The 27132-nt window shown below is 35.6% G+C and overlaps 1 protein-coding gene across 1 annotated transcript; it reads left to right on the forward strand.

Moving 5' to 3' along the window:
- The first annotated feature begins 5678 nt into the window (after window positions 1–5678).
- LOC123872556 lies at window positions 5679–25592 on the forward strand. Its single transcript, XM_045916884.1, has 5 exons — window positions 5679–5769; window positions 5835–6162; window positions 17226–17358; window positions 23858–24975; window positions 25438–25592. The coding sequence occupies exons 2-5, from the start codon at window positions 5911–5913 to the stop codon at window positions 25576–25578; spliced, it is 1644 nt and encodes a 547-aa protein (XP_045772840.1). The 5' UTR covers window positions 5679–5769; window positions 5835–5910; the 3' UTR covers window positions 25579–25592.
- The last annotated feature ends 1540 nt before the right edge of the window (window positions 25593–27132 follow it).

The raw sequence follows: 27132 nt of genomic DNA on the forward strand, positions 1-27132 counted from the left end.
CAACGATTTTTTTTCTTAATTACCAATCTTCCGTACCTTAAAACCTAAGTATTGTTTTATGGTAAACGTGGTAAACTAGCTGAGGCTGCGATCTCTTTCGTGTGGGTTTAGGTTTAAAAATTCCGTCGGTACGCCTTATTTTGCGGGATAAAAATTAGCCTATGTCACTAACTTTGGCTTACTATACAGGGTGGCCGGGGATGGGACGTCAAAAATAAAAATTTTGAATACTTTATATCAAGGGGTATCCAAATCACCCCATGTAATATTTTCAGCGATTTTTGGGAGTTTAGGAGATATGAATTTTTTAATGATTTTTCATAATTTTCATCCCTCGATGGTTTTTTTTTTCTCTTTCTGTTGAACGTTTTTAGACTTTTTTGTGGTAATTACTAACTATAAACTCAACTATCACTAACCAACGTTAAGTATGAACCAACAAACAAACACACTATAGCATTATTATATTTTATGTGTAGTGATATTTTTAAATTATGCATGAGTTTATCAAAAGTTCCAATAGGAAAGTGTGGCTCTACCCAAGGTAAAGCCAGTATTTTAATAGCATAAGCACATAAAACGATCAAACACAATCTAATCTTGCGTCAGTCAGTTTACCATCTATAAAACTAGCTTGTCAGCTAGACCTATCTAAAGTCTAAACAAGAACCTTGTAGGTGGGTCCGCCGCGTGGAATATTATCTTAAAATAAATATACAGATGATTTCCTTTTCTTAGCCGCAAAAATAAGAAAACCAAATTGCTTATTGCCGTTCATCACAATTTACCTCCATTTATTTCTGCTCATTGGCTGTGTTTAAGACAATTATGATAAATACAAGTCCGTACGCGAGTAAATACACACTTCGGGATGTCGTTCTTCTGCCGTAAATTGCCTACGACAATTTAATAAACACATCAAGACACAAATATGCTTTTTCAATAGCTTCAGATTGCATCGGGGTCCATTAATTTGATTTCGTTGGGTTCCCTGTAATTGTCGTCTGTGATAATCATGATATTTTGATCGGTTTATGTCTGGGTACATAAATATAATTGGGAGGTATTAAGAATTGGTCAGAATACCTATATAGGCTAATAAAGTTATTTTAATGTTTGATATGTTACCGGGTAGTCAGATCGAATCGTCGTCGAATCGATTTTTTTATTTGTTAAACTTGACTCTGAATTAATTTTATAAGTGAATCGCTTTTATATTTCAGGCAACGGTATTTATTGGTGATGAAGTGAAGCATAAAATGATTTCCTGTGGCCAGATTATGATGCAGCTTGTTCCCACAATAAGCCAGGTCACAGGTGATTCCTTAAAAAAACTAATTGTACGTTTTGTGGTCGCGCTTCGACGTGCTTTTAAGTAGACATAATTTTGTTTTTCTCTTTTGAAAAATTCTTACTTATTATCAGAACAAGATATTTTAAATAATAATTACTTGTATGATAAATGTATTTCAAAGTAACACGTTATTTTTATTCAGAGTCGGTGATAGCCAAGTGCTAAAAGTGTATTTGGGAGTCCGGCGTACGCACCTCTAACTTTTCGGAGTTACGTAAGTAGGTAGGTACGTGTTTTAAGCAATTAATATCACTTGCTTTATCGGGGTAGGAAAACATCGTAAAAAGCCTGTATGCCTGAAAGTTCTCCAAAATATTACCAAAAGTGTGTGAAGTCTGCCAATTCGCACTTGGTGCGTGTTAGATTATGGTCAAAACCCTCATTCTGATCTCACAGTGGCGATGGATTGAAGAATACTGGTGATAATGTTTTAGAACTGTGACCCGGAGGTGAAGACGCCCGTATCCTCGGAACCTCTGTCACCTATGAGCTTTGGATAAAAATACATTAATTCACAATATGCATATCAAATACCTGGATATCGCGCCAATTAGCATCGTAGCACCTTGGGACCCCAATATCTATCGGTTTTTCGAACTGCCACAAAGTAATATTTTCAGCTTCGCAATCTGTCGAGCTATGTCAGTCAGTTATTCTGGTTTTCCAACGGGCCTTCTCATTTTTCCATCGCCCGTTGAGTAACCAAGCTTTCCTATGAGGCCCACTAGCGACTATGTTCGAAGACTTTATTCTACAGACGAATTTTTAACGAGAAGACAAAAACATAATAAAGCTGAATTCGCACACAGCTAGTGTCACAGAATAGGGCCCGTATTAAAATACTGTTTATCTGGACACGAGCATCTTGTTCGTTAGCGCTGGCGGAGTATGAACCAACTATCGGCGTTAGACGCAATAGCAGAGTAACTTCACATCGTTTATTTGTATCCCTCGCGGTTCTGGTGAATCTGGTGCTATATACGAAACTTTTAAAAGAACTTTTTTTTTTCATCAACAACTTCCTCAGAATTATTATGACTACAAAATACACAAATTCACTGCAGTATGGTTATCCATTACAGGTGCACTTATGAAAGAAAATAACCTATCATGCACTAACTTAAAGTAATCAATTTTTATAATGAAAAAAAATTTGCAGTTATTTTTAGGAAGTACAACATTTTACTATTAACATACACACTACATAACTAGAACCATGTGAGTACCTACTTTATACAAGAAAATTTAAGAAAATTTAAAAAAATATAAAAGTATTATGTGAGTGAAAAAGAAAAAATAATAACGGTTAAAGTCAAAAATATCAAAGATCGGTCACTGATTTTTCAAATGATTTCATGTCTAAGATGTAAGAAGTGAGTTTTAAACAAGTACGAATATCTCTTAGTTCGAAACGACGACAAGCATTTTATAATAAATAAAAAATGCGTAAGATATCTGAAGAAAACACTGGTGTGACCTCTAATCTAGCTTTCACGGCGCTTCCGATGATGCTAATGATTGCGCCTCTCGCGCAATGATTTGTTTTGTGGCATTGCAAACAAAACACATATAATATAACTACATTACGCTATAATACTACATTTCTGTCCCTGTGTCCTGTTCTCCAGCCAAGGCAGAGTCATTTACCCGTCTGTCTCGAACGGACGGACGTATCCAGAGATACTTTTCCAGACAGAGAGTTGTCATATTATTACTAGAGCAACAATGTCCCGGATGTGAACTGGCTGTACCGCATATTAACTGGCAGGTTAAAAGTTCACCAGCCGTGCTTTTTAGGGTTCCGTACTTCAAAAGAAAAACCAAACCCTTATAGGATCACTTTGTTGTTTGTCTGTCCGTCGTGTCTGTCAAGAAAACTATAGGGTACTTCCCGTTGACCTAGAATCATGAAATTTGGCAGGTAGGTAGGTCTTCTGACACAAGTACAGAAATAAATCTGAAAACCGCGAATTTGTGGTTAGATCATTAAAATGTGTTTAAATTTTCAAAGTAAAATAACTATACCAAGTGAGGTATCATATTATGAAAGGGCTTTACCTGTACATTCTAAAATAGATTTTTATTTATTTTTATGCATAATAGTTTTTGTAATAGTAAGAAGTAAGAAGTAGTAGTTTGTAAGTAGTAGTTGTAATAATATCGGAAAAATGCCCGAGTAACGAACCCTCGGTGCGCGAGTCTGACTTGCACTTGGCCGGTTTTTTTAACATCCAATGTAAGGTCCGCTGCTCTATGGTCGACTCAATGTCCCCAGCTAATTCTTGTTTTCTCGTACACTGACATTTGCATTAGACACGTTACATATCATGCTGTTCCATCAACTAACGCCTAGTTAAGCATAAATACGTTAAACAAGAATGGCGCGGAATTTCTTGTATGCTACGAGTGTAAATAAAATTGCGGTGTGTATTTAGTTGTGCCTACTTTATCTAATGATACCTATCTAAATTTTATTAGATTGAATTCTTGACTATTTATTTCCGATTTAAGTAGATAGGTACCTAGTATTTACCTACGGCTAAATTCTATCAAATCCACAAATTACCTACCTATAAAATTTGTAGTTTGGAGTTTGGACGTAGGAAGTAATTTCCGAAACCACTTATCTGATTTCAAAAATTCTTACTCAGATTAACCATACATACGTAACATAGGTATAGCATACCTAATACATTTTCATTCAGCCAATCAGCTTTGATAATTCTAATAAGTTTATGTGATTTTGTAAAGTGGTAATAATAAAAAAAAGAATATCCGGCTGAGTTTGTTGTGGGCTCTTCTCAGACTTGGGCGCGTTTGGAACCCTCGTAGCTTTAGTTTTAAGTTACGTAATTAATTATCACCACTATATCGTACAAATTTAACTATTTCGACCATCAAAAGGAATACAATTACTTTGAATAAATGATTTTGACTTGACTTTGATTACTTCTCTATTAGTAACAGGTTTGAAAAAATATTGGTACCATGCGCCTTTTCTTAGCACAATTCAGTACGGGTTTCATTATATTCAGAACATTTTGTGAGAAATGCTTATAAGTAGGTGGATTCTAATATGTTCAACAAATTGTATTCATAGTTCATAGTTTCATACCCATATTTTGTCTATGAAATAGGCAGGCTAATCCGAAACTAAAGGGCCGGTCAACTAGTCATACCTATAATTACAAATCAAAATGACACTTTTAAAACTTGGCACACAGGCAACCCGGCTGTTTGTTACTGAACCATCTTGGGAAATTTATATTCCCAAGAAGTTGATCATGCGAACGATTAAAGTGCAAGCCGTCAATAATCGATCTTATGCAATTAAACAAATGACCACATGGGAGAGCCGTCTTGCTATAAAATTACTTGTTCCGCGTCGAGGTTGCAACATCTTTTTATAGGCACGACCACTTTGCTTAGAAATCTCTCCCAATACAGGACCGTACAGCTAAATAATAATAAAATTACTATTTCTGTCTCTGTCTGTCAAAGAGAAACATTAGAATTTTAACACACTAGTTTGTGCCCGCGACTTCGTCCGCGTGGACAACACATATTTCAAACCCCTATTTTTAAGTGTTGAATTTTCAAAAATCATTTCTAAGTGGATGTCCACGTCATAATAGCTATCTGCATGCCCAGCCCGATCCGTCCAGTACTTTGAGCATGTGCGTTGATAGAACAGTCAGTTAGACAGGGTTTCCTTTTATATATGTCATCATTATGATCAACCCATCGCTGGCTTACTTTTGAGCACGGGTCTCATCTTAGGATGAGAGGGCCATAGTCTACCACGCTGGCCAAGTGTGAATTTACAGACTTCTTAAACCTCTGGGTACATTATGGAGTACTCTTAGGCATTCTAGATGGAACTCACGATGTTTTCCTTTACCGTTAAAGCAAGTGGTATTTAATTGCTTAAAACCGTTTGCATTTTATAACTCTGAAAAGTTAGGGGTGCGTCAGGATCGAACCCCGATCCCCAGACTAGGAGAACAACGTCTTAGCCATTAGGCTATGAGAACGTAAAATTCGTAAGATTTTTTTTTTCATAAAAATAAAAACTTTTTTTTTAATATTTTTCTAATTTAATGTAGATAAATATTAAATAAATACTGTTTATCAAACCCTCGCAGGCTGGATTCATTCATCAAATTCATCATCCACCTCAAATCAGTTCTAGCTACGTCCTTGGTAAAAGAAGTTGGTGCGCGGCAAAACTGGTATATTATAGAAAACTAGATTTCCACGTTGAAGCGTTTAGAACGATTAGGCCGAGTTTGTTGATACGCTATCAGCTGTTCAAGCGCAGTCCGCCATAGTACTGCGCCTCGGACGCATGCGCACAACGCTCATCCGCGACTTCCGACGTCGCAGACGCATCCCCACAACGCAACACGCAAATATTTTTTTTTATCTTCATATAAAATATTAAACATCACATAAATTATATATTCAACACTCGTAATTTTTTTTATTATCTTCATATTTAAATATTAATCATCACACAATATATATTTACTAAAATGGATTCTAATTAAAACGCGATGTCACGTGGCACGCGGTTTGTTCGAGTGACAAAATTTTTACTTGCTGGCGTAACAATATTTTGTGTAAGTTGGATAGCCAGTGTCAACGAGTGGCATTCAGGACTGAGATGGAGTGGGCAGCGAGTGCAAGAGAACCAGCCAACTATGAGAACCATAGTTGGTTACTCGGAAGCCAAGCAGGCTGAGCTGGACAGACCCTCCCCGGTGGCCTGCTACCGGCTGCCAGCTTTTCCGACAATTCCTTTTATTGTAAGCATTTACAGTTTATAATACTAAAAATCAAAAACTATTACATACCGCTCTCATTTTAAAAACAGAAATCGTTGTCTTAACTTTGCTTTTATTTACAAAGGACTTTATTATACTTATTAACCGTTATTTTTTTATAACGTTTACAAGGTTTTTTCGTCAGGTAAGTTATGTACTCATATTTACAAGTTGCAAAATGTCAATAACCGTGCATGATTAGTTTAGAATCAAGAGAAGTAGTAGGTATATTATTATTAGGTCCATGAATGAAACTCAAAGTTGATTGTCAAGAATATTATCTATATTACCTATATTATTAAAATAAAACTCAGTCGTAATAACGTAATCCTAATATTTTTTCACCTTCGCGGAAGACCTTCGAAAGATCGAATCTTTGCCCGCGCCGCGAGGATTTAATTTTTTTTTAAATCCTGTGAAGGGAACTTTTTGATTTTACAGGATAAAAGTAGCCTTGATTTTACAGGACAAAAAATAGCCTACCGCTGCCCGTCCCCGGGGTGCAAGCTATCTCTGTATCAAATTTCGTCGAGGATTTAATTTTTTTTTTAATCCTGTGAAGGGAACTTTTTGATTTTACAGGATAAAAGTAGCCTTGATTTTACAGGACAAAAAATAGCCTGCCGCTGCCCGTCCCCGGGGTGCAAGCTATCTCTGTATCAAATTTCGTCGAGGATTTAATTTTTTTTTTAATCCTGTGAAGGGAACTTTTTGATTTTACAGGATAAAAGTAGCCTTGATTTTACAGGACAAAAAATAGCCTACCGCTGCCCGTCCCCGGGGTGCAAGCTATCTCTGTATCAAATTTCGTCGAGGATTTAATTTTTTTTTTAATCCTGTGAAGGGAACTTTTTGATTTTACAGGATAAAAGTAGCCTTGATTTTACAGGACAAAAAATAGCCTACCGCTGCCCGTCCCCGGGGTGCAAGCTATCTCTGTATTAGGGATTGCAATGCTGGATCCGCGATCCAGCAATCCAGCTGGATCCAGCACGTTTTTGGGGCTTGCTGGATCCAGCATCTGACGCTGGATCCAGCGGTGCGGATCCGCACTCAGCTAAAAAACAAATATTTTTGGTGCTATGTAACATTACTCAATCGTCACAATAATGAAGGAATTTTGCATCTGCAAGTACGTCAATCAAAAATGCTCATCACAGTGGTTGAACCCAGCAGAACCCAGCCAAATCCTGTCCCAAGCGAAAGTTGACTCAGAAAAAGCTATTTTTGAGTGTTTGGTGGACCAGTACTGACATCATACACTACAGCTTCCTAAGATCTAGCCAGGCGATTACGACAGATATCTATTGTCAACAATTGCAAATCTCGATAGAAAACTGAGACTGGTCAATAATTGCTCTAGTCCATTGCTGCTTCAGAATAACGCTAGATCTCATATATCACGACAGACGATCGCTAAATTAAGGCTAAAGCTGTGATTGGAAACACCTTCCATACTCCCCGAACCTTGCTCCAATAAACACTTTTTCGGAACATAGACAATTTTTGGCAAAGAAAAAATTCAATTTCAATTCAGTTCAAAGGTTCTATTGCCTCCAAAGATTTTATTAATTCTCGCTTTCACAATTTTTCAGCAATGGAATCAATGAATTACCTATAAAATGGCGATAGTGTATAGATAATACAAAACTACCTAATTTCATAAAAAAAAATTTTTTGCCATGTAAAACACTTTTTTCATTGATAAGAACCTCATATTATAACTACAAACAAATATAGGTAGTTAGTTATTAAAGTTTATAAGGTTAAACAAAAAAAAATGTTGCATTTCTTTGAAAAATCAATAAGTGCTGGATCCGCGCTGGATCCAGCTGGATTTGCTTCAATCCAGCAAAAATCCAGCTGGATTGAAAATGCCGCTGGATTGCAATCCCTACTCTGTATCAAATTTCGTAAAAATTGGGAAAACTTTTTGATTTTCCTTGTCAAAAGTAGCCGGAATGCGAGTTTTCTTTGAGTTAAAAAAGTTCGTCAAAATCGCTTAAACGTATGGGCTATGAAAAGCTAGCAGACAGACAGACATTTTCTCATTTGTAATATTAGTATGGATTATAGATACTTAAAAAATAATATGCAGTAACGATTTCAGAAATAAGCACAATCCTAAATTTTATCTCACGATAATTCCTACATCTACATTTTATTACGATTTCGATTAAGTACTATTTAATATTAGTATTACATACCAACAACGATCACTTTATATAAAAGTATACTTAGGTACATACAATAACTAAAAATAAACAGTATTTTCCTTCAATCATAAAAAGCTCGCGTATCTATCTCACGATTAATTCTGCGCATTTTATTAGGTTATAACGCGATTTAATAACATCGCTCTCAGTAAGTGCTATCCGACAAAATTGACCATAAACTTTTTTCTTTAAACAATGCTTCTTGCATTTACATAAAAAAATAATAGCACTCGGTGAATATCAAACTCCAAGTAGCCAATAAAATGCAAATGAGGCAACTTCCTGGCGGATTACTAACATCCTTCGCGAAATTTAAATTATGCAGATCATAATATCTACCATTAAATTGATGACACACCTGCACATTGAAGAAATTAAAAAATTAAAATAATAATGCAATAAATGCCGGCTCTATCAACTCTTGGTAATTATCTTTGACGCCCGTCGTTTATTTGACAAAGATATTGGGTTTCTATGATGAAGGATGTTTGAGGATTGGAAGGAAAATAATTACTAGTTAAAGGTTAGGGTACGGTATGCTAGAAATGTACCCCAAAAGGGTGTTTAGGGATAGAGACCAATAAGGAAGCCGATGCCATAACTTGGTAGATCCGCTATTAAAAGGATTGGAGCGCCGCGACTGCGGTGCGACTATTGTCATTCTTTTGACGATATGGTCCTCGTTTTTGATGGTAATATGACTGTACTTGAGCAAGGTACCGAAGGAAACCTAGGTGTCTTACTGGAGGATAGGTACTTATTGGTAGCAGTGAACAAGTAAAGGTTTGGTAAAAGCAAACAAGCTGGTAATCTTCGCAAAATCTCTTGCTTGACGCGAAGATCTATTCCAGTATCGATCTAGTAAACCAGTGAGCAGTGATAATGCTTGGTAAGCTCAATATGTAAAAGAGTACCTATTGTACAAAAAGCACCTACTCATAACTATAAAAGCCAAAATCATATTAGTGTACCAAAAGTGTATTGTAATTTATTTGTAATCTGCCAACAAACAAGAAAAACGCGCTGTCTTTGAAAGATTTTAAGCTATACTTAGAAGAACCGAGTAATGAACGGAGAAATGCTAGTCTAGCTAAAAACTAGTCAAAGCTATCCACACACGTGTTCATGAACACATTTTATTTTTTTGTGGATTTTTTCCTTTACTTGTGACCTACATAGTACCTACCTGTCTTTCATGATTCTATAGGTCAACGGGAAGTACCCTATCGGTTTTCTTAACTGACACGACAGACAGGCAGACAGACGGACAGACAAACAACAAGTGATCCTATAAAGGTTCCGTTTTTCCTTTTGAGGTATGGAATCTTAAAAACTGCTTTGTAAGTACCTACCTACCATCCAAGTATAACATCTCCCTTTTTCTCATTTCTATGTAAATATTTATGTAAATAACATTTTATAGCATTCGGTCGTTACACTCCACATTGTTAGCCTCGCCATTTCTTTTAGCACAAACATGAAACAATATGTAGTTAGCACTTATTTACGACGTTGCAATTAACTATACTTAACATGACTAGAATACTATTTTGCATAAAGTCTATGCAAATAACGAAAGTCTGAGAAGATGTTATGTTGATAGGAGTACAATCTAAGAAATAAGCATAACATTAGTGTATCTAGGTATAATATATTTATTATTCACGTTTTCTTCCTGGCTGGTATCAGTCAGATAGGCCATCAGTTTGTCTTTTCTCAAGACTTGTCCTGATTTAATTTTGAGATACTTTTAATAATGGTGTACACTGTACAGTGTACAGGTATAAATAAACTAGTTGCATATTAAAATTATCAATGGCTCGCTACGCTCGACTACATAGGAATTGAAGCACACTAATTAATTTTTTTAACTTTCTCGTAGATTTTCACAAAACGTGTAAAACGAAGCATGGCATGCTTTTCTTGGCATACCATGCCTGGCTTTACCTTCGAGCGAAAATCCAGTTTATACCTAAAATATGCTTAAACGTACGCAAAAATTAAATATAATTGAGTACGTAAGACGTTGACCAAGGTAAATTAAGCTAGGTAGCCGCGTTTGGTGAAAATCTCCCAATAGGTACATTTACAAAGCCTATTTGAATACAATATTTGCACTGTATATGGAAATTTAAAACGCCTTAACTATTGACTTTGAACACCTATAGCAATATTCATTATTCATAATAATAAGTACTTAGATACAAAAATACCAGAGACGTGCCTGAGATTATTTACATTTAGTCTAGATAGTTTAGATTATTTGCGTTTAGTCTTGAAAATTTTTCTTACTTTTGAAGAAAAACCCTCACATGGAAAAAAATTATGTATACATACATAATACATACTACTAAACAAACATACTAATACATACTACATAAAGTTTTATACCTATTCATTTTCTACATAATGAATATATTCTTATGCTTCTCGTAGTTGCTTTTAGTGTTGCTAGTAGAGCTTTAGTATTTTTTATCTGTTGCACAAGGAGAGAATATATCGAGAAAGTTCGCGTTCAGAGGTTATTCGGGACAATAAATTTATTATTCCTCTCGATACGGTTAAATCTCGATTTCTAAGCTGGAAATCGTGCCTGACCTTATCCTTAGTAGATACATACAATGAGCTGCCTGGTAAAATTTATTCTATCCTTGACGTTCTAAATACAAGTTTAAATATTCAAACGCGATATTCATGGCCAAATCCATACTAATATTATAAAAGCGAAAGTGTGTCCGTCTGTTTGCTAGCTTTTTAAGGCCCATCTATTACCACGAAATGACGAAATACAAAGAATATAGCTTGCATCCCATGAAAGGACAAAGGCTACGTTTCGTCGTGAAAAATTAAAAAGTTCCCAAGGCATTCTTAAAACAATTCACGTGTAATATATTTATATAAAAGTTCACCTCAATGTATCAGTATGTATTACTATTTACCTAAATTTTATCTGCAAAACAAATAGCTACTTACCTATTTATTAGCTTTTAACAGGGCTCTCTCCGTCACTCGCTTCATACAATCGTAGTTCCAATTTCATTTGAATATTAAGCAACAAAGGCCATGAAATTTTGCAGATATATTCTAAAAACTAATATCTGTGCCTGTGGTGTTTTAGATTTACAATTACAAAATTACAGGGGCTCAAAGATTTGTATGTTAGTTTTTAAGACCGCGAACTTTGAAACCGAATATTTTAACAGAAATCTGGAAAACCACAGACGTAGATATTAGTTTCTAGAATATGTCCGCAAAACATGGATTTTCGTTGCTTAATATTCAAATGAAATTGGAACTACGTTTGTATGAAGCGAGTGACGGAGAGACCCCTCTTTAGAGGACAATCATTTTTTTGCCTGTTTTCTGTGACAGCATAAAAGGTTCCAAGTATCAGTGAATCTAAATAAGTCTTAAATAGGCCTACCTACGCAGTTCAGAGCATAATATTTTTTACGATCGTGTATCAAGAAGGAGCAGTAATAGCCAATAGCCATATCAGAAATTTATTAAACAATGAAATACCAATAACAATAAAATATTGATTCCTTCAATGTGCTAGTCACGAAGTAAACATTTTGAACATTCCCATACAATAGTTTACAAAAACATTTTTAAAGGTATTAATATAAGAAAACTCCAGTCGGTTAGTAAATAACTACGTACCTAATATTAACAAAAGTTAAAAAATATTTTTTTAAGTTATATCATCATGCTTACTCTTTTAAGTAATAAGTACTATCAAAGTGTAGGATCAATCAATTTTTTACAGAGTACCATAAGATAATGGAGTTGAAATAAGGCTGAGGATTGATTATATAGCATTACAGTCGAATAAAATTATACATTATGTACTCGTAGTCATTTTGTCCGTGTGAAACGAGACCACATTAATGTTGCAAATGAGGTCATATTGGTTCTTTTTTGCCTAGCTAGCTTTTTAACCCGACTACGGCAAAGCCAAAAGAAAGGGTCATGATTTTCACAGTCTATTGTATGTAGATTTGTATTTATGTGTGTTCCACCGTAGTGTCTAAACTACTGAGGCGATTTTGATGAATGAGAAGTCAATCGATTCGTTATTATGGTCCGGGTGACATATGCTCAATTTTATACGAAAAAAAATTACTATTATCATCATCCCAGTAGCTTTTTTTGTAAAAATGTTCATTAATTATAGCCTATAGCTTTTTTAATAATCCCTCTGTCTATTTGTGAAAACCGTATGAAAATAGAATAGGCAGCTAGAACATTTTAATTCGCCGGCCACACAGGCCGCGTATGCGTAGCGTAAGCGTAGACGTAGCGTATATCATTGCGTTGTAACGTATGGAACTGTATGAGACATGGCATACCGCTTGCGTGGCGTGAACGTTCGCGTAGACGTAATGCGTGCAGTTATGTCTACGTCACGTGTACGTGCTTGGTGTGAATCGGCTTTTAAAAATAGTTCTTTAAAAGCTAAATTTGCTTTTGGAATAAGCTACCCTTGCACTTAGACGGTTAGTGATATTACAACGTGACTGAATTAATAATCCATATCATTAAAAAGATAAAAGAATTATCTACAGTTAAATATCTATCTACGCTTACTTCCGCGCCGTGTTTGCACTAAATAAATAGGTTAGTAGCAAAAATAACTGTCCTACTCATTCATACAAAGGAATGATTCGTCATTAAAATGTAAAACCTAAGACTTTATACGTGACCGGGCTTCCAGTCACGTTGCATGCACGTTGCTCGCTGTACTTACAGTTGACAAAACTCAGATCAAAACAAAGCGCGACCTCTTTCCAAAGTCACGGACCAGCATTCTTGTTACTGACTAAAGTCGATTTAAGTATCTTATAATAAATGCATAATAGGACATACTTAGCTGTAATGAATGATATGACTAAGATGGGAAATGATCTGATTTTGTATAGGGATGATGACTACTAGTCAAATCAACGACTTTTTACCCGACTACGGCGAAGCCGAAAGGAAGGGTTATGATTTTAGTTATCATTGCCGAAACGCTCGCTTAGCTTGGAGCTTGTTTGAAATACATACATAGAATGTACCTAATTATTGCGATGTCATTTAAAACATTTGACGTAATTTAACGTACTTTTTTAGCTGAAGTATAGTTTAAAATAGTTAGCAAACTTAAAACTAACAGTAAACGTAGGTTTTACGAATTTGGAAGACCCACTATTTAGTCATTCCTAAGAAATAATATGTTTTTGACATAGGCATCATCCCAATTCTATGGCTAACTATTTTCTCGAACAAAGGCCATGGTTGATCATGATGTGATGGACAAAAAGATTTGAATATGGGTCTCATTATCTTGAGAGTTCCTGTCTGTTTCCTTCATATTAGGTACATAATACATAGAAACGTTGATTTTATATGACTAGTAGTTTATGAAACAGGTTCAGTACCTACGCAGTTACCAAAAGTACCTGTCCCATTTCATAAAATAATTTAATAACTGTAGCTTATAAAATACTTAACACTTAAAGTGACATGACCATAGATTAGGTACAGTAGGGTAAATATAGTAACAATAATAGTAAAGATAGATTATAGGTAGTAATAGTAGTAAAGATCGCCCTATAGAATGACCAACGCTCGTGTGGGAGAGTTTATAGATTCTCAGCAAGCCATCCACATTTTAAACGAAATATTACATCTTTTACAAAATATAAAATATTCAATAAATTTTATAATAAATAAAAACCGGATAAAGATCTCAGGGAATCGGTAACCATAAAATTGAATGAACGATATAAAAAGAAAGATTGGTACAAAATACAAATGTTCAGAAATAAAATACGCACGACTGCGAAGCGCTTATTAAGGCTATAATACAGACATTCTGATTTCTTACTACCTTTGTGGCGCGGGGCAGTAGTAGAAATACTCTACACGAGATAGAAGTCTTGGATTTAATAATAGAAGCCTAATCGATGTTTTCTAATCTCACGTAATTGGTTTCTCTGAGACGTTTCAATTCCGAAGATCGTTAATTCATTAAGTTTTAATTAAGCATGTCTACGGTTTTTTTTTTACAATTGTGATGCTTTTTTAAGAAATGTTCAAAAATAATAGTAACTTATCATGATGGTTTATTGAACAACCCATCGCCCGGCCCACTACCGAGTACGGGTGTCCTGTCAGAATGTCAAGAATTTCCGCCACACTGGCCAAGTGCGGATTAGCAGACTTCACATACCTTTGAAAACATTGTGGAGAACTCTCAAGCATGCAGGTTCTCTCATGATGTTTTCCTTCGCCGTTAAAGGCAGTGATATTAAATTTCTAAAACTCTGAAAAGTTAGTGATGCATGCCCGGGATCGAACCTTCCGAATTCGGACCTTCTGAATAGGAGGCGGACGTCTTACTTGACTGTCACGGCTTTTGTCATACTATTATAGTACTACTATACATATAGTTATTATTTTGATATAGTGAGGCACTGGTTTTGGGATGTGGAATGTGGAAGTGCATTTTAGAACTTTCTAGCGAATAAGTCGTACCTAAGCATCCGCTAGTTTTAAATACAAAGCAAATAATTTACCTTATTCTCAGTCCTACTTATAAAGCGGCAATGTTCTAAGTTACAAAAAGAGTATACTTTAAAATTGCACTCATAGTCTTTGTTCTCGGTAAATGTAAGGGTGCATTTCTCTAATAAATAACATTTGATGATCTAATAAGTAAACCTATTCAATAGAGAAAGAGTATAAAACAATACTTGACACGTTCGAAAGCACAATAGCTAATCAAGCACGACTCCGCTCATGAATCATTTTTGAAACAAAAGATCCTAAGTTTTAAGCACTTAGATTTGCAACATTGAACCTTTTCACTGTGGTATAGAGTAGAATTTATATTGATGATATAAAGAAAATAAGTAGATTCTCTTTAAAAAGCTGGTATAAATCAGTGACTTTCCTCCGTAGAAGCAAACGAAGGCTCGATTTATGCAAATGAACCGGCTACAGTCGATGCCGGAATGCATTGAAAGTGACACATCCTTAAATTAATTACTGCTAACCACGTTCTGAAGGAGCGATCGTATTAAGATAATAAATTGTAACCGCTACCGGCACACGCACTAAAGACATAATCTGTGGCTTTTATACGCCATATTATCGGAAAAATAATTTTAAATTCAATAGGTTCTTCGCCTACGACTTACCAGGCTGTACGGTCTACGACCTTTGCCTTTCCTAAGGGAGATAAATTACTCAACAGCCCGGCTAGCATGGGCAGTAGATAAAAACTATATCCCCCGATTATATCCACTGATGTCATACAAATCAGTGGATATAATCGGGGATATAATTTTTATCTACTGCCCATGCTAGCCGCGCAGGTTATATTTTCGCCAGCTTTTGGCGGACTCGAACCAACAGTCAACAGCCCAAAATCTATGTGGCAGTCTGCATAAGGCGTAATTAGAGGATAATGAATCCTTTACATTATTGAGATTCTGGGCCAAATCTTTTCATACAAAGTGCTTTCCGTATCCGGTGGATCTGTGGTTGCTCATAATATAGGTTCTAATTTCCTTGATGAGTTTTCACAGCCACGGCAGACAGACAGACAGACAACGAAGATATCCTGCAAAGGGTTCCTTTTTCCTATGAAGATACGGAACCCCAAAAACATTAACATTTAATACGTGGGAAGCAGTCGTTTACATGGGTTTCCCTCCAGATGCACAAAGTAACACCTATATTCTTATAATTCTTAGTAGAAGCGGTTTGCAAATTTCCCAATTAGGTAAACGATTACCATAATTTGCGCCACTCTCGGTAGACGGTACGGAATATATATTTTTTTTATTTTGATAATAGGCCAGAGTAAGTGCTTAATTGTCAGCAAAAATGTAGGGGTACCATAAGAAATACAGTCCGCTCGAAAATATTTATGTGAATATATTTCTGCAGTAAAATAACCATACTGGATGATGGAATTTCGAACTGGTACGCACGACTTACCAAGTAGGTTAACTCTAGAACATTTTTCTACCATAAATTGAAGACGATCCGTAAAAAAATACTTGGTTTCGGTATCAAGTTCTGACGGTGTAGTCTGTGATGGAAGTGGGGGCTAATCTGGGAGGTGTATATCAGTTTTAACTTTTAATTAGTGGTTATTAAGACGTCCGCCTGCAGCGCAGTAACGAGCCGACGACGACGGGTTGATCATGATGATGAAGATGATACATAAGTATCTATCGAAATGAATTATTCGGTTTCCGCGTTACATTCCAGCTAAGTTACTTCATCGAATAAAAAACCAGCATGTGAGAGTGGGACTCGCACGCCGAAATTTCCATACCTTGGACAGTACGAGTAATTATTATTTTCCAACTGCAAATGTAAGCTTATAATCGGAAAAATTTTGTGATATAATTTACAAATGAACGATTTTGGATTTTTCCTTCACTTGACCTTGCTTCTTGGATTCTATAGGTTAGCGGGATGTACGGATTCAATTATTTGCGAGTGTCAAAATATGCAGCATAATAATATTAATTAGCCGTATTTTTCTCAGGTATTTGACTGCGTTGACTTAGAAGCTGGATTTTTTAACAGCAGCAAGAGTTCGTAGATATAATTTTTGATATTAATTTCAACTTAAAACCTCCATGTGTTCCTGAGAAAAAGGTCTTGACACGAACAAGGAAGTGATCCTATAAGGATTCCATTTTCCTTTTGAGGTATGGAACCCTAAAAAAAGAAACGCTAAAAATTGCATAGCGATATGGCTGTGCTAGTTCTGTGGTTGCCACTAAGATTTATAATTTTAATATTTTTATTATTATTTTTCAGAACCGTACCTGGTCACCTACCACCCAGAGCACTTCGTGGCAACATGTGAGCGGGACATCGGTGTCACTGTACGCCGCGTACTACGACGATAGGACTTCGCAACGCTACATACGCATTCTTGCTAATTTTCACGGTCAGTAGGAACATTCCTAACATTGCCATCTGTGAACATGCATGACATACCTACCCTACCTAATTATTTACCTTGTAATGTGCTCCAATCTAAATACCATTATTTTTAGTAGACTTTTAGGCCGTGGCCTGGATGAGTGATGAGTGGAGCGGGAGCGGGAGCGATGATAGGTAAAATACGCATTTTTTAAATAACTAGACAAACGACTCCATTTAGACTGCAATCTGACTGCAAAATTGCAGTTTGGGATGCAGTTTTACCGCCGTTCATACTGAATGCCCCTAGTAGCCGCACACGGACTGCACAGTCGGTGGGCAGTTGCGATGCAGTTGTGTCAACAGCAGCAAAATTGCATTCCAAATAAAAATTTTGCAGGCAGGCAGAAGCATTTTATTTAGTATTCATAGTTGAAAATTTCTTGGATTGATAATGAATTAACAGAGAAACTAATTGAGCGTTAAGTTTAAAAGCTATATCCACTATTACAGTATTAGTAGGTACTTAAACAAGATAATAAAGTTTTTCAACGTTTGCTTGAATAGTGTCGATCATTATCGAATAGTGTAGGCGTTTTATTTGCGTAAATAAAATAAACCAATTAAATTAAGGTTCAACATCGAAGTGCACCGTATCTGTTTGAATCTTTCGCAGCATTTCAGTACATCTTTTTACTGGTTAATTAGTAAAAAAACGTTGAGTTCTAGGTGATGTACGTCTAATTTCTTCCTCATCTTCTGATGTAACTGTCTATTGTGTTTAGAACCACCACGCCTGCAAAAAAAGTTTAAAAAATCAAAAGATTTTCGTTTAAAACACGATTAAAACATGTTTAACAGTTTTTTTTATATTGAAATATGTTTAAAATTGGTATTTAAATTAAACTTAAATCCATGCATGCTCTGCTAAGTGAACATTTATTTTACCTCAAGTAACTGTAATCATAATCAACATAGTTATAAATGTCAAGCAATTTATATCAAACGAGAACATAATTCGAGTAGTTTGCATGGTAAATTAAGTTAAGTACTTAGGTACCTACCTCAAAATAAAAAAAAACAACTGATAATGAAACTACATAATCTGTATTGCTGGCACAGAACACTCTGTGATTGCAGGAGGATTTCAAGGGCTCTATCCGTCACTCGTTTCCACTCGTTTCATACAATCGTAGTTCCAATTTCATTTGAATACTAAGCAACCAAAGTCCATGAAATTTTGCAGACATATTCTAGAAACTAATATCTATGTCTGTGGTTTTCTAGATTTCTGTTAAAATATTCGGTTTCAAAGTTACGTGGTCTTAAAAAATTTCATACAAATCTTTGAGCCCCTGTAATTAAAAAAATCTAAAACACCACAGACACAGATATTAGTTTCTAGAATATGTCTGCAAAATTTCATGGACTTTGGTTGCTTGATATTCAAATGAAATTGGAACTACGATTGTATGAAACGAGTGGAAACGAGTGACGGAGAGAGCCCTGTTAATCTGTCATCTTACACGAATGGCAAGGTGTACATATTACGACCGTTAGATTTCTCCAACATAAGAGATTACAACTGTACCTATTTGAAACCACCTGTGCATTAGGTATTTCATAACAGCGAGAACAAAATGATAAATTGGCACGTTTAATTTAACAATTTCTTAATACCTCATCGATAGTGATGGGTGACTGAAATCGAAGTCGAGTCGAAATAGCCAACATAGGTTGGCTAGTCCAACCTATGTTGGTATTCCTACCAATATATACCTATATATTGTACCCATCTAAAATAGATAACTGTTATTATACCATCAAAATTATTTTGCTGTAGATACTGTAATTCTATTTGTACTAAAAAATATGATCATGGATCTAACATCAAATATAATTACAAAACTTAATTTTTGTAAATCATTTTTTTTTAAACAACTTAGATTTTTGAAGAATGTCTTCAAAGCCTGCTACCTGTGAGGGTTGTGAAAAGTAAGTATTATCTATTTGAAAGGGCATTGAACCTAATTGGCGACCTACCAGTCCGCGGTTTTGAAAAACCTCGTTCCAGATAGACAGACAAAATGATTACAACCTAAAAGTGTTCAGTGATGAAAATATGTTCTAAATGATTTACTTACTGTCTGAGATATTTGAGTTCAATTTATCAACTTAATTTATTAATGCTTTCTTTTTCTACGGTTTTAAAGTCTCTCAGAAAAAAATCTCAGAAATCTCAGAAACTATATCACTTACGACATTCAAACTAATTGCTTTTTGATTGTAATCACTTACCTACTTCGTCGATTGACACATGTTTTAACACTGGCGCCGAAACAAGGTATTTTTTTTCAGAATCGCGGACTAAGTATGCCAGGTTTAATACAAAAATGTTCAAACCCTTTTCCTAATACATAGATACATTTATCCCTATCGACTAAGAAAAATGTACCGTCAAAGGACTGCTGCAGTGTCCCATCACTACTCTACAGCATACCTAGGTGGCGCAATTGACAAGTTTTATTAATACGGCCTCAGGCGCAAGCGCATCTTGATGCATTGTCGGTTAATTAAAATAAAACTTACCGTCATACATTATTCACATGACATTATTAACGTAGGTGTACATTTTTTATCTGCCAACCAGCAAAGGGAAAAAGAATTTCATTCCTTAATTATATATCGCGAGCAATAGGTAATTAGCAGGTAGTTGTTGAGATCTTAATGAAAATTATGCATCTACGTACCTACAGTAAAATCATACGGTATGCCGGCGTCAAAATACGAATAAAAACTACGAGTATATTAATTATATAATCACGTTGGCCAATGGTTAGATATTTTTAGATATTAGATACAGTTCACTCTGCTAATATCTAATCTAATAATGATGACTCTGATTTGTCAGACTTTCTTTAAAAACATTTGGTTTTAAAGCTACATGAGCTCAAGAAACACACAAGAACCCATCTAACTTTAAAACTGAATATTTTACAGAAATCTGGCAAACTACAGTCACAGATATTGGCTTCTAGAAGTATTCAAATGACAACCAATCGTTTGTATGGAGAACGCTAGGGAGAGCGCTAGGGAAACCTTTCTACTCGTATATAATAGAGGAGCCGCGTTGACGTTGATGTCTTACCGCGGCGCTTTCGTATGTTATAGAGGGGAAATATATCATGTTATAATGTTTTAGTGATTATTTTTAACCCCAGACCCAAAAAGAGGAGAGTTATAAGTTTGACGTGTGTATCTGTGTATCTGTCTGTGGCATCGTAGCTCCTAAACTAATGAATCGATTTTAATTTAGTTTTTTTTTTGAAAGGTGGCTTGATCAAGAGTGTTCTTAGGTATAATCCAAGAAAATCGATTCAGCCGTTTCAAAGTTATCAGCTCTTTTCTAGTTACTGTAACCTGCACAAGTATTAAGTTGCTGATGCTGAGCAATCAGTGCAGCATTGAGTATTCCGAATCAAATTCCGAAAAACATATTTTATTACCTACCTAGTTAGACAGGCATAACCTATTAATTTCAAATCCCTATTAGACCCACTTAGGAGTTGAGTTTTCAAAAATCCTTTCTTAGCGGAGTTCTACGTCATGAATATTAATAGCTAAGTAACTGCAATCTGCACGCCTTTCAGCCCGATCCGTCCAGTAGTGTGAACTGTGTGTCAATAGATCAGTCAGTTAGTCAGTCACTTTTCCTTTTATCTTATTAAGATCTTTTACATATTTAAGATTGTTTCGGCTCTGTCATAAGTCATAACTAACGCAAGTAATTTTGATGCAAAATAAGTATGAGAGAGAAATAAGAAAATGTATACTGTGCATCAAAAGCAATTAAACAATTGTCCAGCGCATTAACACAGGTCATTTATTAACACCTCACAGAAGACTTGTTTTAAGAGCTTGCCTGCACCATTTATTTAGATCTGACAAGGTTGTTTTGTTTCCACTGGACGCGGTGAGGAATTGTAGTGTTTTTGCAAGGAGGTGCGTGTTGTTGTTTTTAAATGTTTTAGTCAAGAACGTGTCTGTGTAATTTATATTTTTCATTTTATTGTATTATGACACAGTTGCCCGCATCGTCGTCTTCGGATCCTTCGCCCGCTTTTTAGCCTTTTACATGACTGCCCAAAAAAGGAGTGTATGCCTACCTAAAATGTTTTCAGGATTCATTATGTAGTTGGTGAGGGAGTTTCCTTATACTACCATAACTTCTAAATGCCTGAACAGATTTGGATGTATGGGGTATACTTAGCTGGAATTCCTACAAATTCATAGCAAGTGACACTGGCAATGTTTTTTTTTTTTTTTTCAAATCAATATATCTTTAATCATTTAACAGTTAATAAACATCAGACCTGATTCAATGCAAGCCGGAGTCGGGCTTTTGAAAACTATTTGATAGAAATCTCATTGAATAAACATCGAATATCTTTGTGATAGAAATCCAATATGTCCTAAGTGCAGATTAGCAGACTTCACACACCTTTGAGAACATTATGGAGAATTGTCAAACATGATGTGTTCCTTGTTCTATAAAGCAAGTAATATTTAATTGCTTAAAACGCACTTAACTCCAAAAAGTTAGACGCGCTTGTCCGGAATCGAGCATCATGGTAGACCTTCCGAATAAGAGAACCTAGGTTATCATCGCTTTCTTAATAACCACTTGGCTATCACCCCTTATTAAAACCCAAAAAAAAAGTAAAAAATAAATAGAGAGTCTAGTAGGTCTATTCTATATTAAAAAAGCCTTACAGAACATAACAGTAGCTGAAAATAATTGATCGTAAAGCATATTTTGTAAAAAGTAGGTACCTAAGTATGAGTCAGGTTAACTATCATTTTTGTCATCGCGTCGTGCGAATTCCTTTTCGAGCAAGACATCCCACTCTTCCATATTGTAGTGGCGGCGACGATTTCTTTAAATACACTAGAATAAGAATTTATATACAGCCTATGCGTAAGTGATTTTATTTTAACACCAACAAAAAATCGGTCAAGTGTGTGTTGGACTCGCACAGGAAGGGTTCCGCACCGTCGTTCAAGAAATAACTGTTTAATTTTTTTCATTTATATTTTATTTTCATGGTGGCAATTTTAAAAAATTTATTATTTGTTGTTATAGAAGCAATAGAAATACATATTCTGTGAAAATTTCAGATCTCTACCTATTATGGAGAGACAGCCGAACCTTTGAAAAATACTATTTAAGACGATAGATCATCTGATAAGCTATCGAACTATTTTTACTATTTTTTTAACCCCCGATCCAAAAAAGGGGTGTTATAAGTTTGACGTGTGTATCTGTCTGTGGCATCGTAGGTCCTAAACCAAGGAACCGATTTTAATTTAGTTTTTTTTTGTTTGAAAGGTGACTTAATCGAGAGTGTTCTTAGCTATAATCCAAGAAAATCGGTTCAGCCGTTTGAAAGTTACCAGCTTTTTTTTTAGTTACTGTAACCTTCACTTGTCGGGGGTGTTATTAATTTTTAATTTACACTTGTTTGTTTTGAATAACTGATTTTTAACAAGTAATGAAATAAAAAACAAGCAAAGCTATCCGGTGGCGAAAAACAAAATCCGTGGAGTGATCGTGCAGCATCACAGGCACGAGTGAGATAAGTTTACACTCATTTGTCACTCCGAGGCGTCCGCGTCGGGCCTGCATCGTGTGGATTCTTCCCCGGGTCAGATAAACGCCTCTCTCCATATTATAGTAGTGACAGATTAAAAACCGCAGTACTGCTTTTTTCTCACATTGGATCGGATGTTCGAATGTGAAAGTTTTGCACTTTTACATTATGTTTTTTTTTTCAAAAGAATATTAGCCATTTGAATCATGACTAACATTCCCCTTGCCCCTTCAACTAAGCGTAAAGCTTGTGCTAGCAGTGGGTACGACAATAGTGCAACGGGTAGGGTTTGAAACGCCGACCTTTTCGCCGAATTGCAGTCCACTCCTTTAACCGTTGAGCTATTGAGGCTTATGTTTAATGTTTAATATCTTGATTCATAATATGACACAATTTTTAATCCTACGTACATACGTGCCAAAGATAAAACTCCGGGAAGGCAAAACTCATAGGTGTACGCGTAGCGACTAAGACTACCGTTTGATATATAAGTATAATGTTTATAGTAGGAACTAGGAAGTGTCATCCAGACTGCAATCGAAGAACCGTTGTAATGACGGTCCTGAGCGTTGCGATCACAAGAAAATGGCTCGGATAAATAACTATTATTATAAACGTAAGCGGTGCGCCACTAGCTAGTGCCTTTCATTGCACTAAACTAAATTCTAACTGCAATTTATTATTGCTATAAAGTATGAAATTCAAGATATTAAATCTTTAAGCCATTATTTTATCAACTTTACTTACTTCAATCTTTATTTTCTATATTATGAGATTAGATAAAGGGTACAGCTGTCTATTTTGTTGTTAGGAGATATTAATACATGTACTTGTGCGTATGTGTATAAGTAATCGTATAATATTTGTTCGCAGGTCGCAACATATCATCCGAGGGGCCGTTGTACTGTCAAACACGCTCAACCGATCCGGACAAATATGCAGTAGAAGTTGTTGCAGCAAAACCGCAAGAAATATGGTGGCATGAATGGGACAATACTCAATCTGAGGTTGTTACACCTCTGCTATTATCGTGTCCTTTGACAGAGGTTATAAGTGACACATCTGTGGTATCCGTTGTCACACAACCATGTGAAGACCCTTCGAACGGATTAATACTTACACCCTCCAAGACTAGATATAAATATGAAAGAGCTTTCACGATATGCGTAAAAGATATGTCATTCCAAAAAGATATATCCCAAAATTTGGTAGAATGGATTGAGACAAATAAGTTGCTCGGAGTGCACATGATTGATATGTATATTGATAGTTTAAGTAAGGAAAGCGAAGAAGTGTTGCTTCGTTATCGCGCGCAAGGCATCGTCCGTTTATTTCATGTTCCTATTAAATATAGTTCGGAAAGATCTCTATGGCAGAGGAGAAGAGACCATATTTTAACTTACAATGATTGTTTGTACAGAAATCTTAGAGAATCTAAATTTATTATCCCACTAGACGTGGACGAAATTCTATTACCAAAAAAAGCTGATACTTGGACTGAACTGTTGAAAAGATTAACTCATCAAGGTTGGAGTCCAAACCGATACTCCGCAATATTAGTTCGAAACGTTTTCTTCTTTGATTTTCTGCAAGGAGTCAGTAATTATAAAGCTAATAAGCATACGAACACAAGTAAGATTTATATAAAACGAGATGACGTACGAATAAACGATAACGAAAATGTAGTATTAGAGCAAGTTGAATTAATAGGTGATACTAATTTAAAATATGAATTAGATAAAGAAATTCCGAACGATGCAATACAAAATAAATATAAATCAGAATGTGGCAAAGAAATGCCAATACCTAAAGTAGCAAGTCATATAGTTAGCTCAGCAGTTATTAGCCCTGTAGGACATTACAGCAAAAGCTTTATGCTTACAAAGAGAGTGCTGACAGCATTTAATCATTATCCTTTGGCAAGTCTCGGAGCGGCGGGCATCGCTGGTTGGTCGGCGCCCTTTAACGAAGTGCAACTCAACCATTACAAGGTAAAATAAACAAATATTAGCATCATTAATCAATTTGTTTGGATGACAAGAACATTTTACAACCACAAAATTATGAGAAAAGCTGAGTTCTATAAAGCCGATCGATCTAGTGCTATTCATTTTCTAGACAAACAACAAAACGCCTTACTAATATGATCATGTAGATAAAGTATTATTATTGCACATGCATAGGAAGTTTAGATAAAAAAATAAGTTAAAAGTATTAACTCATCAATGAATATAGGTATCCAAATAATCAGTATATTAGTATTACTTAAGTATATCTTTTGCTAATAAGTCATAGGAAAGTTCGTGCAGAATATTTAAATTCGTTTAACACGAAGTCGTGAGAAGATGCTGCGCCGTTATTTAAATACAAACCGATCAAAGAGGAATTACAATAATTTAGCGAGCTCCCAGCACGATTGCCTCACTATACTAAACAACAGTCTTATGTTACAGGAGTCATGCAACTCTACAGTGGTAGCGGAGTGCGAAATATATTCGAAAACAGCGCGGATCGATCATTCTGCAGCTCGATTGAGAAGGCGCATAACAAGAGCGGTTGCAATGGCTTTCTGTTCCAAATTAAATACTATCTAAATTTTGTATCTTTATTTTTACCTCTTTTTTATCCACTATAATTACAATCTTATATATAAAATAAATGTTTGTATGTTTGTGTTCTATAGGCGGCTAAACCGCTGATCAGTTTGTTATGAAACTTTGATAGGGTGTTCTGAGGGCGCCCGAGATGGTTCGTACATCAAAAAAACTATACATATATGAATTTAAAAAAAAAACATGTTTGTTTACGGCATTGCAACGCATGCCGGGTACAGCTAGTTATTATATAAAATAGAGACACATTAATTTTGGTTACGCTATATCAACAGGCAAAGTAAACGTAGAGCGGTTGATTTCAGAGGCCAAATCCTATTCATATAGATGAATTTTAAAAAAATTAAATAGAAACCGTTTCTAAAAAGTTATCCTCGGAACAGCTGCATTATATTCAGTAGGTAGATACTGCAAAAGTCAATTAAGAAATGATGGCAATTCTTACAAGAAAATAATAACAAGCAATAAATGATTGATGACCCAATAGAGCATACAGCTGGGTTATTAAAATGTGTATGAAAATATCCAATCCATACCTTATGATGAACTGATAGGACCTAGACTTCTGAAGTTCTATGCACTTTGTCGCATAAATGTAATTACTTATAATGTGCTTTTTTGTCTATTCCATAATAATATTGAAACAAATCTAAATAATGGCCCATGACAGAACATTTTGTTGATGTATTTGTAACGATGTGCATGGTGTAGGAACGTAAAACTACTCGTACGTTCAATCTGTATACCCAAATATACCTACCTACTGAAGCAAGTGGTTGATATTAATTAACTTTATGAGTAGATGATGCGCACGTTGATAAAAAGTTCCGTGAGATGCAAGCTATATCTGTACCGAATTTTATCAAAATCGGTTAAACAGATGGGCCGCAAAGGGCTAGTATAGACTGACAGACAGACGCCTGGCATTTGTAATATTCGTATGGATGTAATCATGCCTGAGACAAACAAATACCTGGTAAAACTTTTAAGGAAAAGGAATGACAAATAAAGCAACATAGATAGATAGATAGAATACTTTATTGCAGACAAAAAACACATGTAAAGGAACACAACACAGAAAGAAGAAAACAGAAAAAACAATTGTGTTTAAAGGCGGCCTTATTGCTTAGAGCTATCTCTACCAGGCAACCTTTGCTGAAAGGAGAAGCCCGCGACTTCGTCCGCGTGGGTTTGGTATTTTTAAAATCCCGTGGGAACTCTGCTGTTCCGGGATAAAAAGTTGCCTACATCAATTTCCGGGACGCAAGCTGCCTCTGCACGAATTTTCATATAAATCGTTTAAACGGATGGGCCCATACAAATCCCGTGGGAACTCTTTCCCTTTCCGGGATAAGCAGTAGCCTATGTCCTTCCCCGGGATGTAATCTTACTCTGTACCAAATTTCATCAAAATTGGTTAAACTGTTGGACCGTGAAAAGCTAGCAGACAGACAAACAGACACACTTTCGCGTATGGATGTCTGTGACCGCACTAATTCGACGCAGCGCTCTCGAATGCTGACAGGAAACAGTAAT

Source organism: Maniola jurtina, chromosome 15 (genome assembly GCF_905333055.1).
Source record: "Maniola jurtina chromosome 15, ilManJurt1.1, whole genome shotgun sequence".
Lineage (NCBI taxonomy): Eukaryota > Metazoa > Arthropoda > Insecta > Lepidoptera > Nymphalidae > Maniola > Maniola jurtina.

What these genes read in the sequence shown, in the direction of transcription:
- LOC123872556 (XM_045916884.1), top strand. Translation starts at nt 5,911, where the DNA reads ATGTCACGTGGCACGCGGTTTGTTCGAGTGACAAAATTTTTACTTGCT. An exon ending in TTCCGACAATTCCTTTTATT is followed by an intron (nt 6,163 to 17,225) that starts GTAAGCATTTAC and finishes ATTATTTTTCAG; the next exon opens with AACCGTACCTGGTCACCTAC. An exon ending in TGCAACTCAACCATTACAAG is followed by an intron (nt 24,976 to 25,437) that starts GTAAAATAAACA and finishes CTTATGTTACAG; the next exon opens with GAGTCATGCAACTCTACAGT.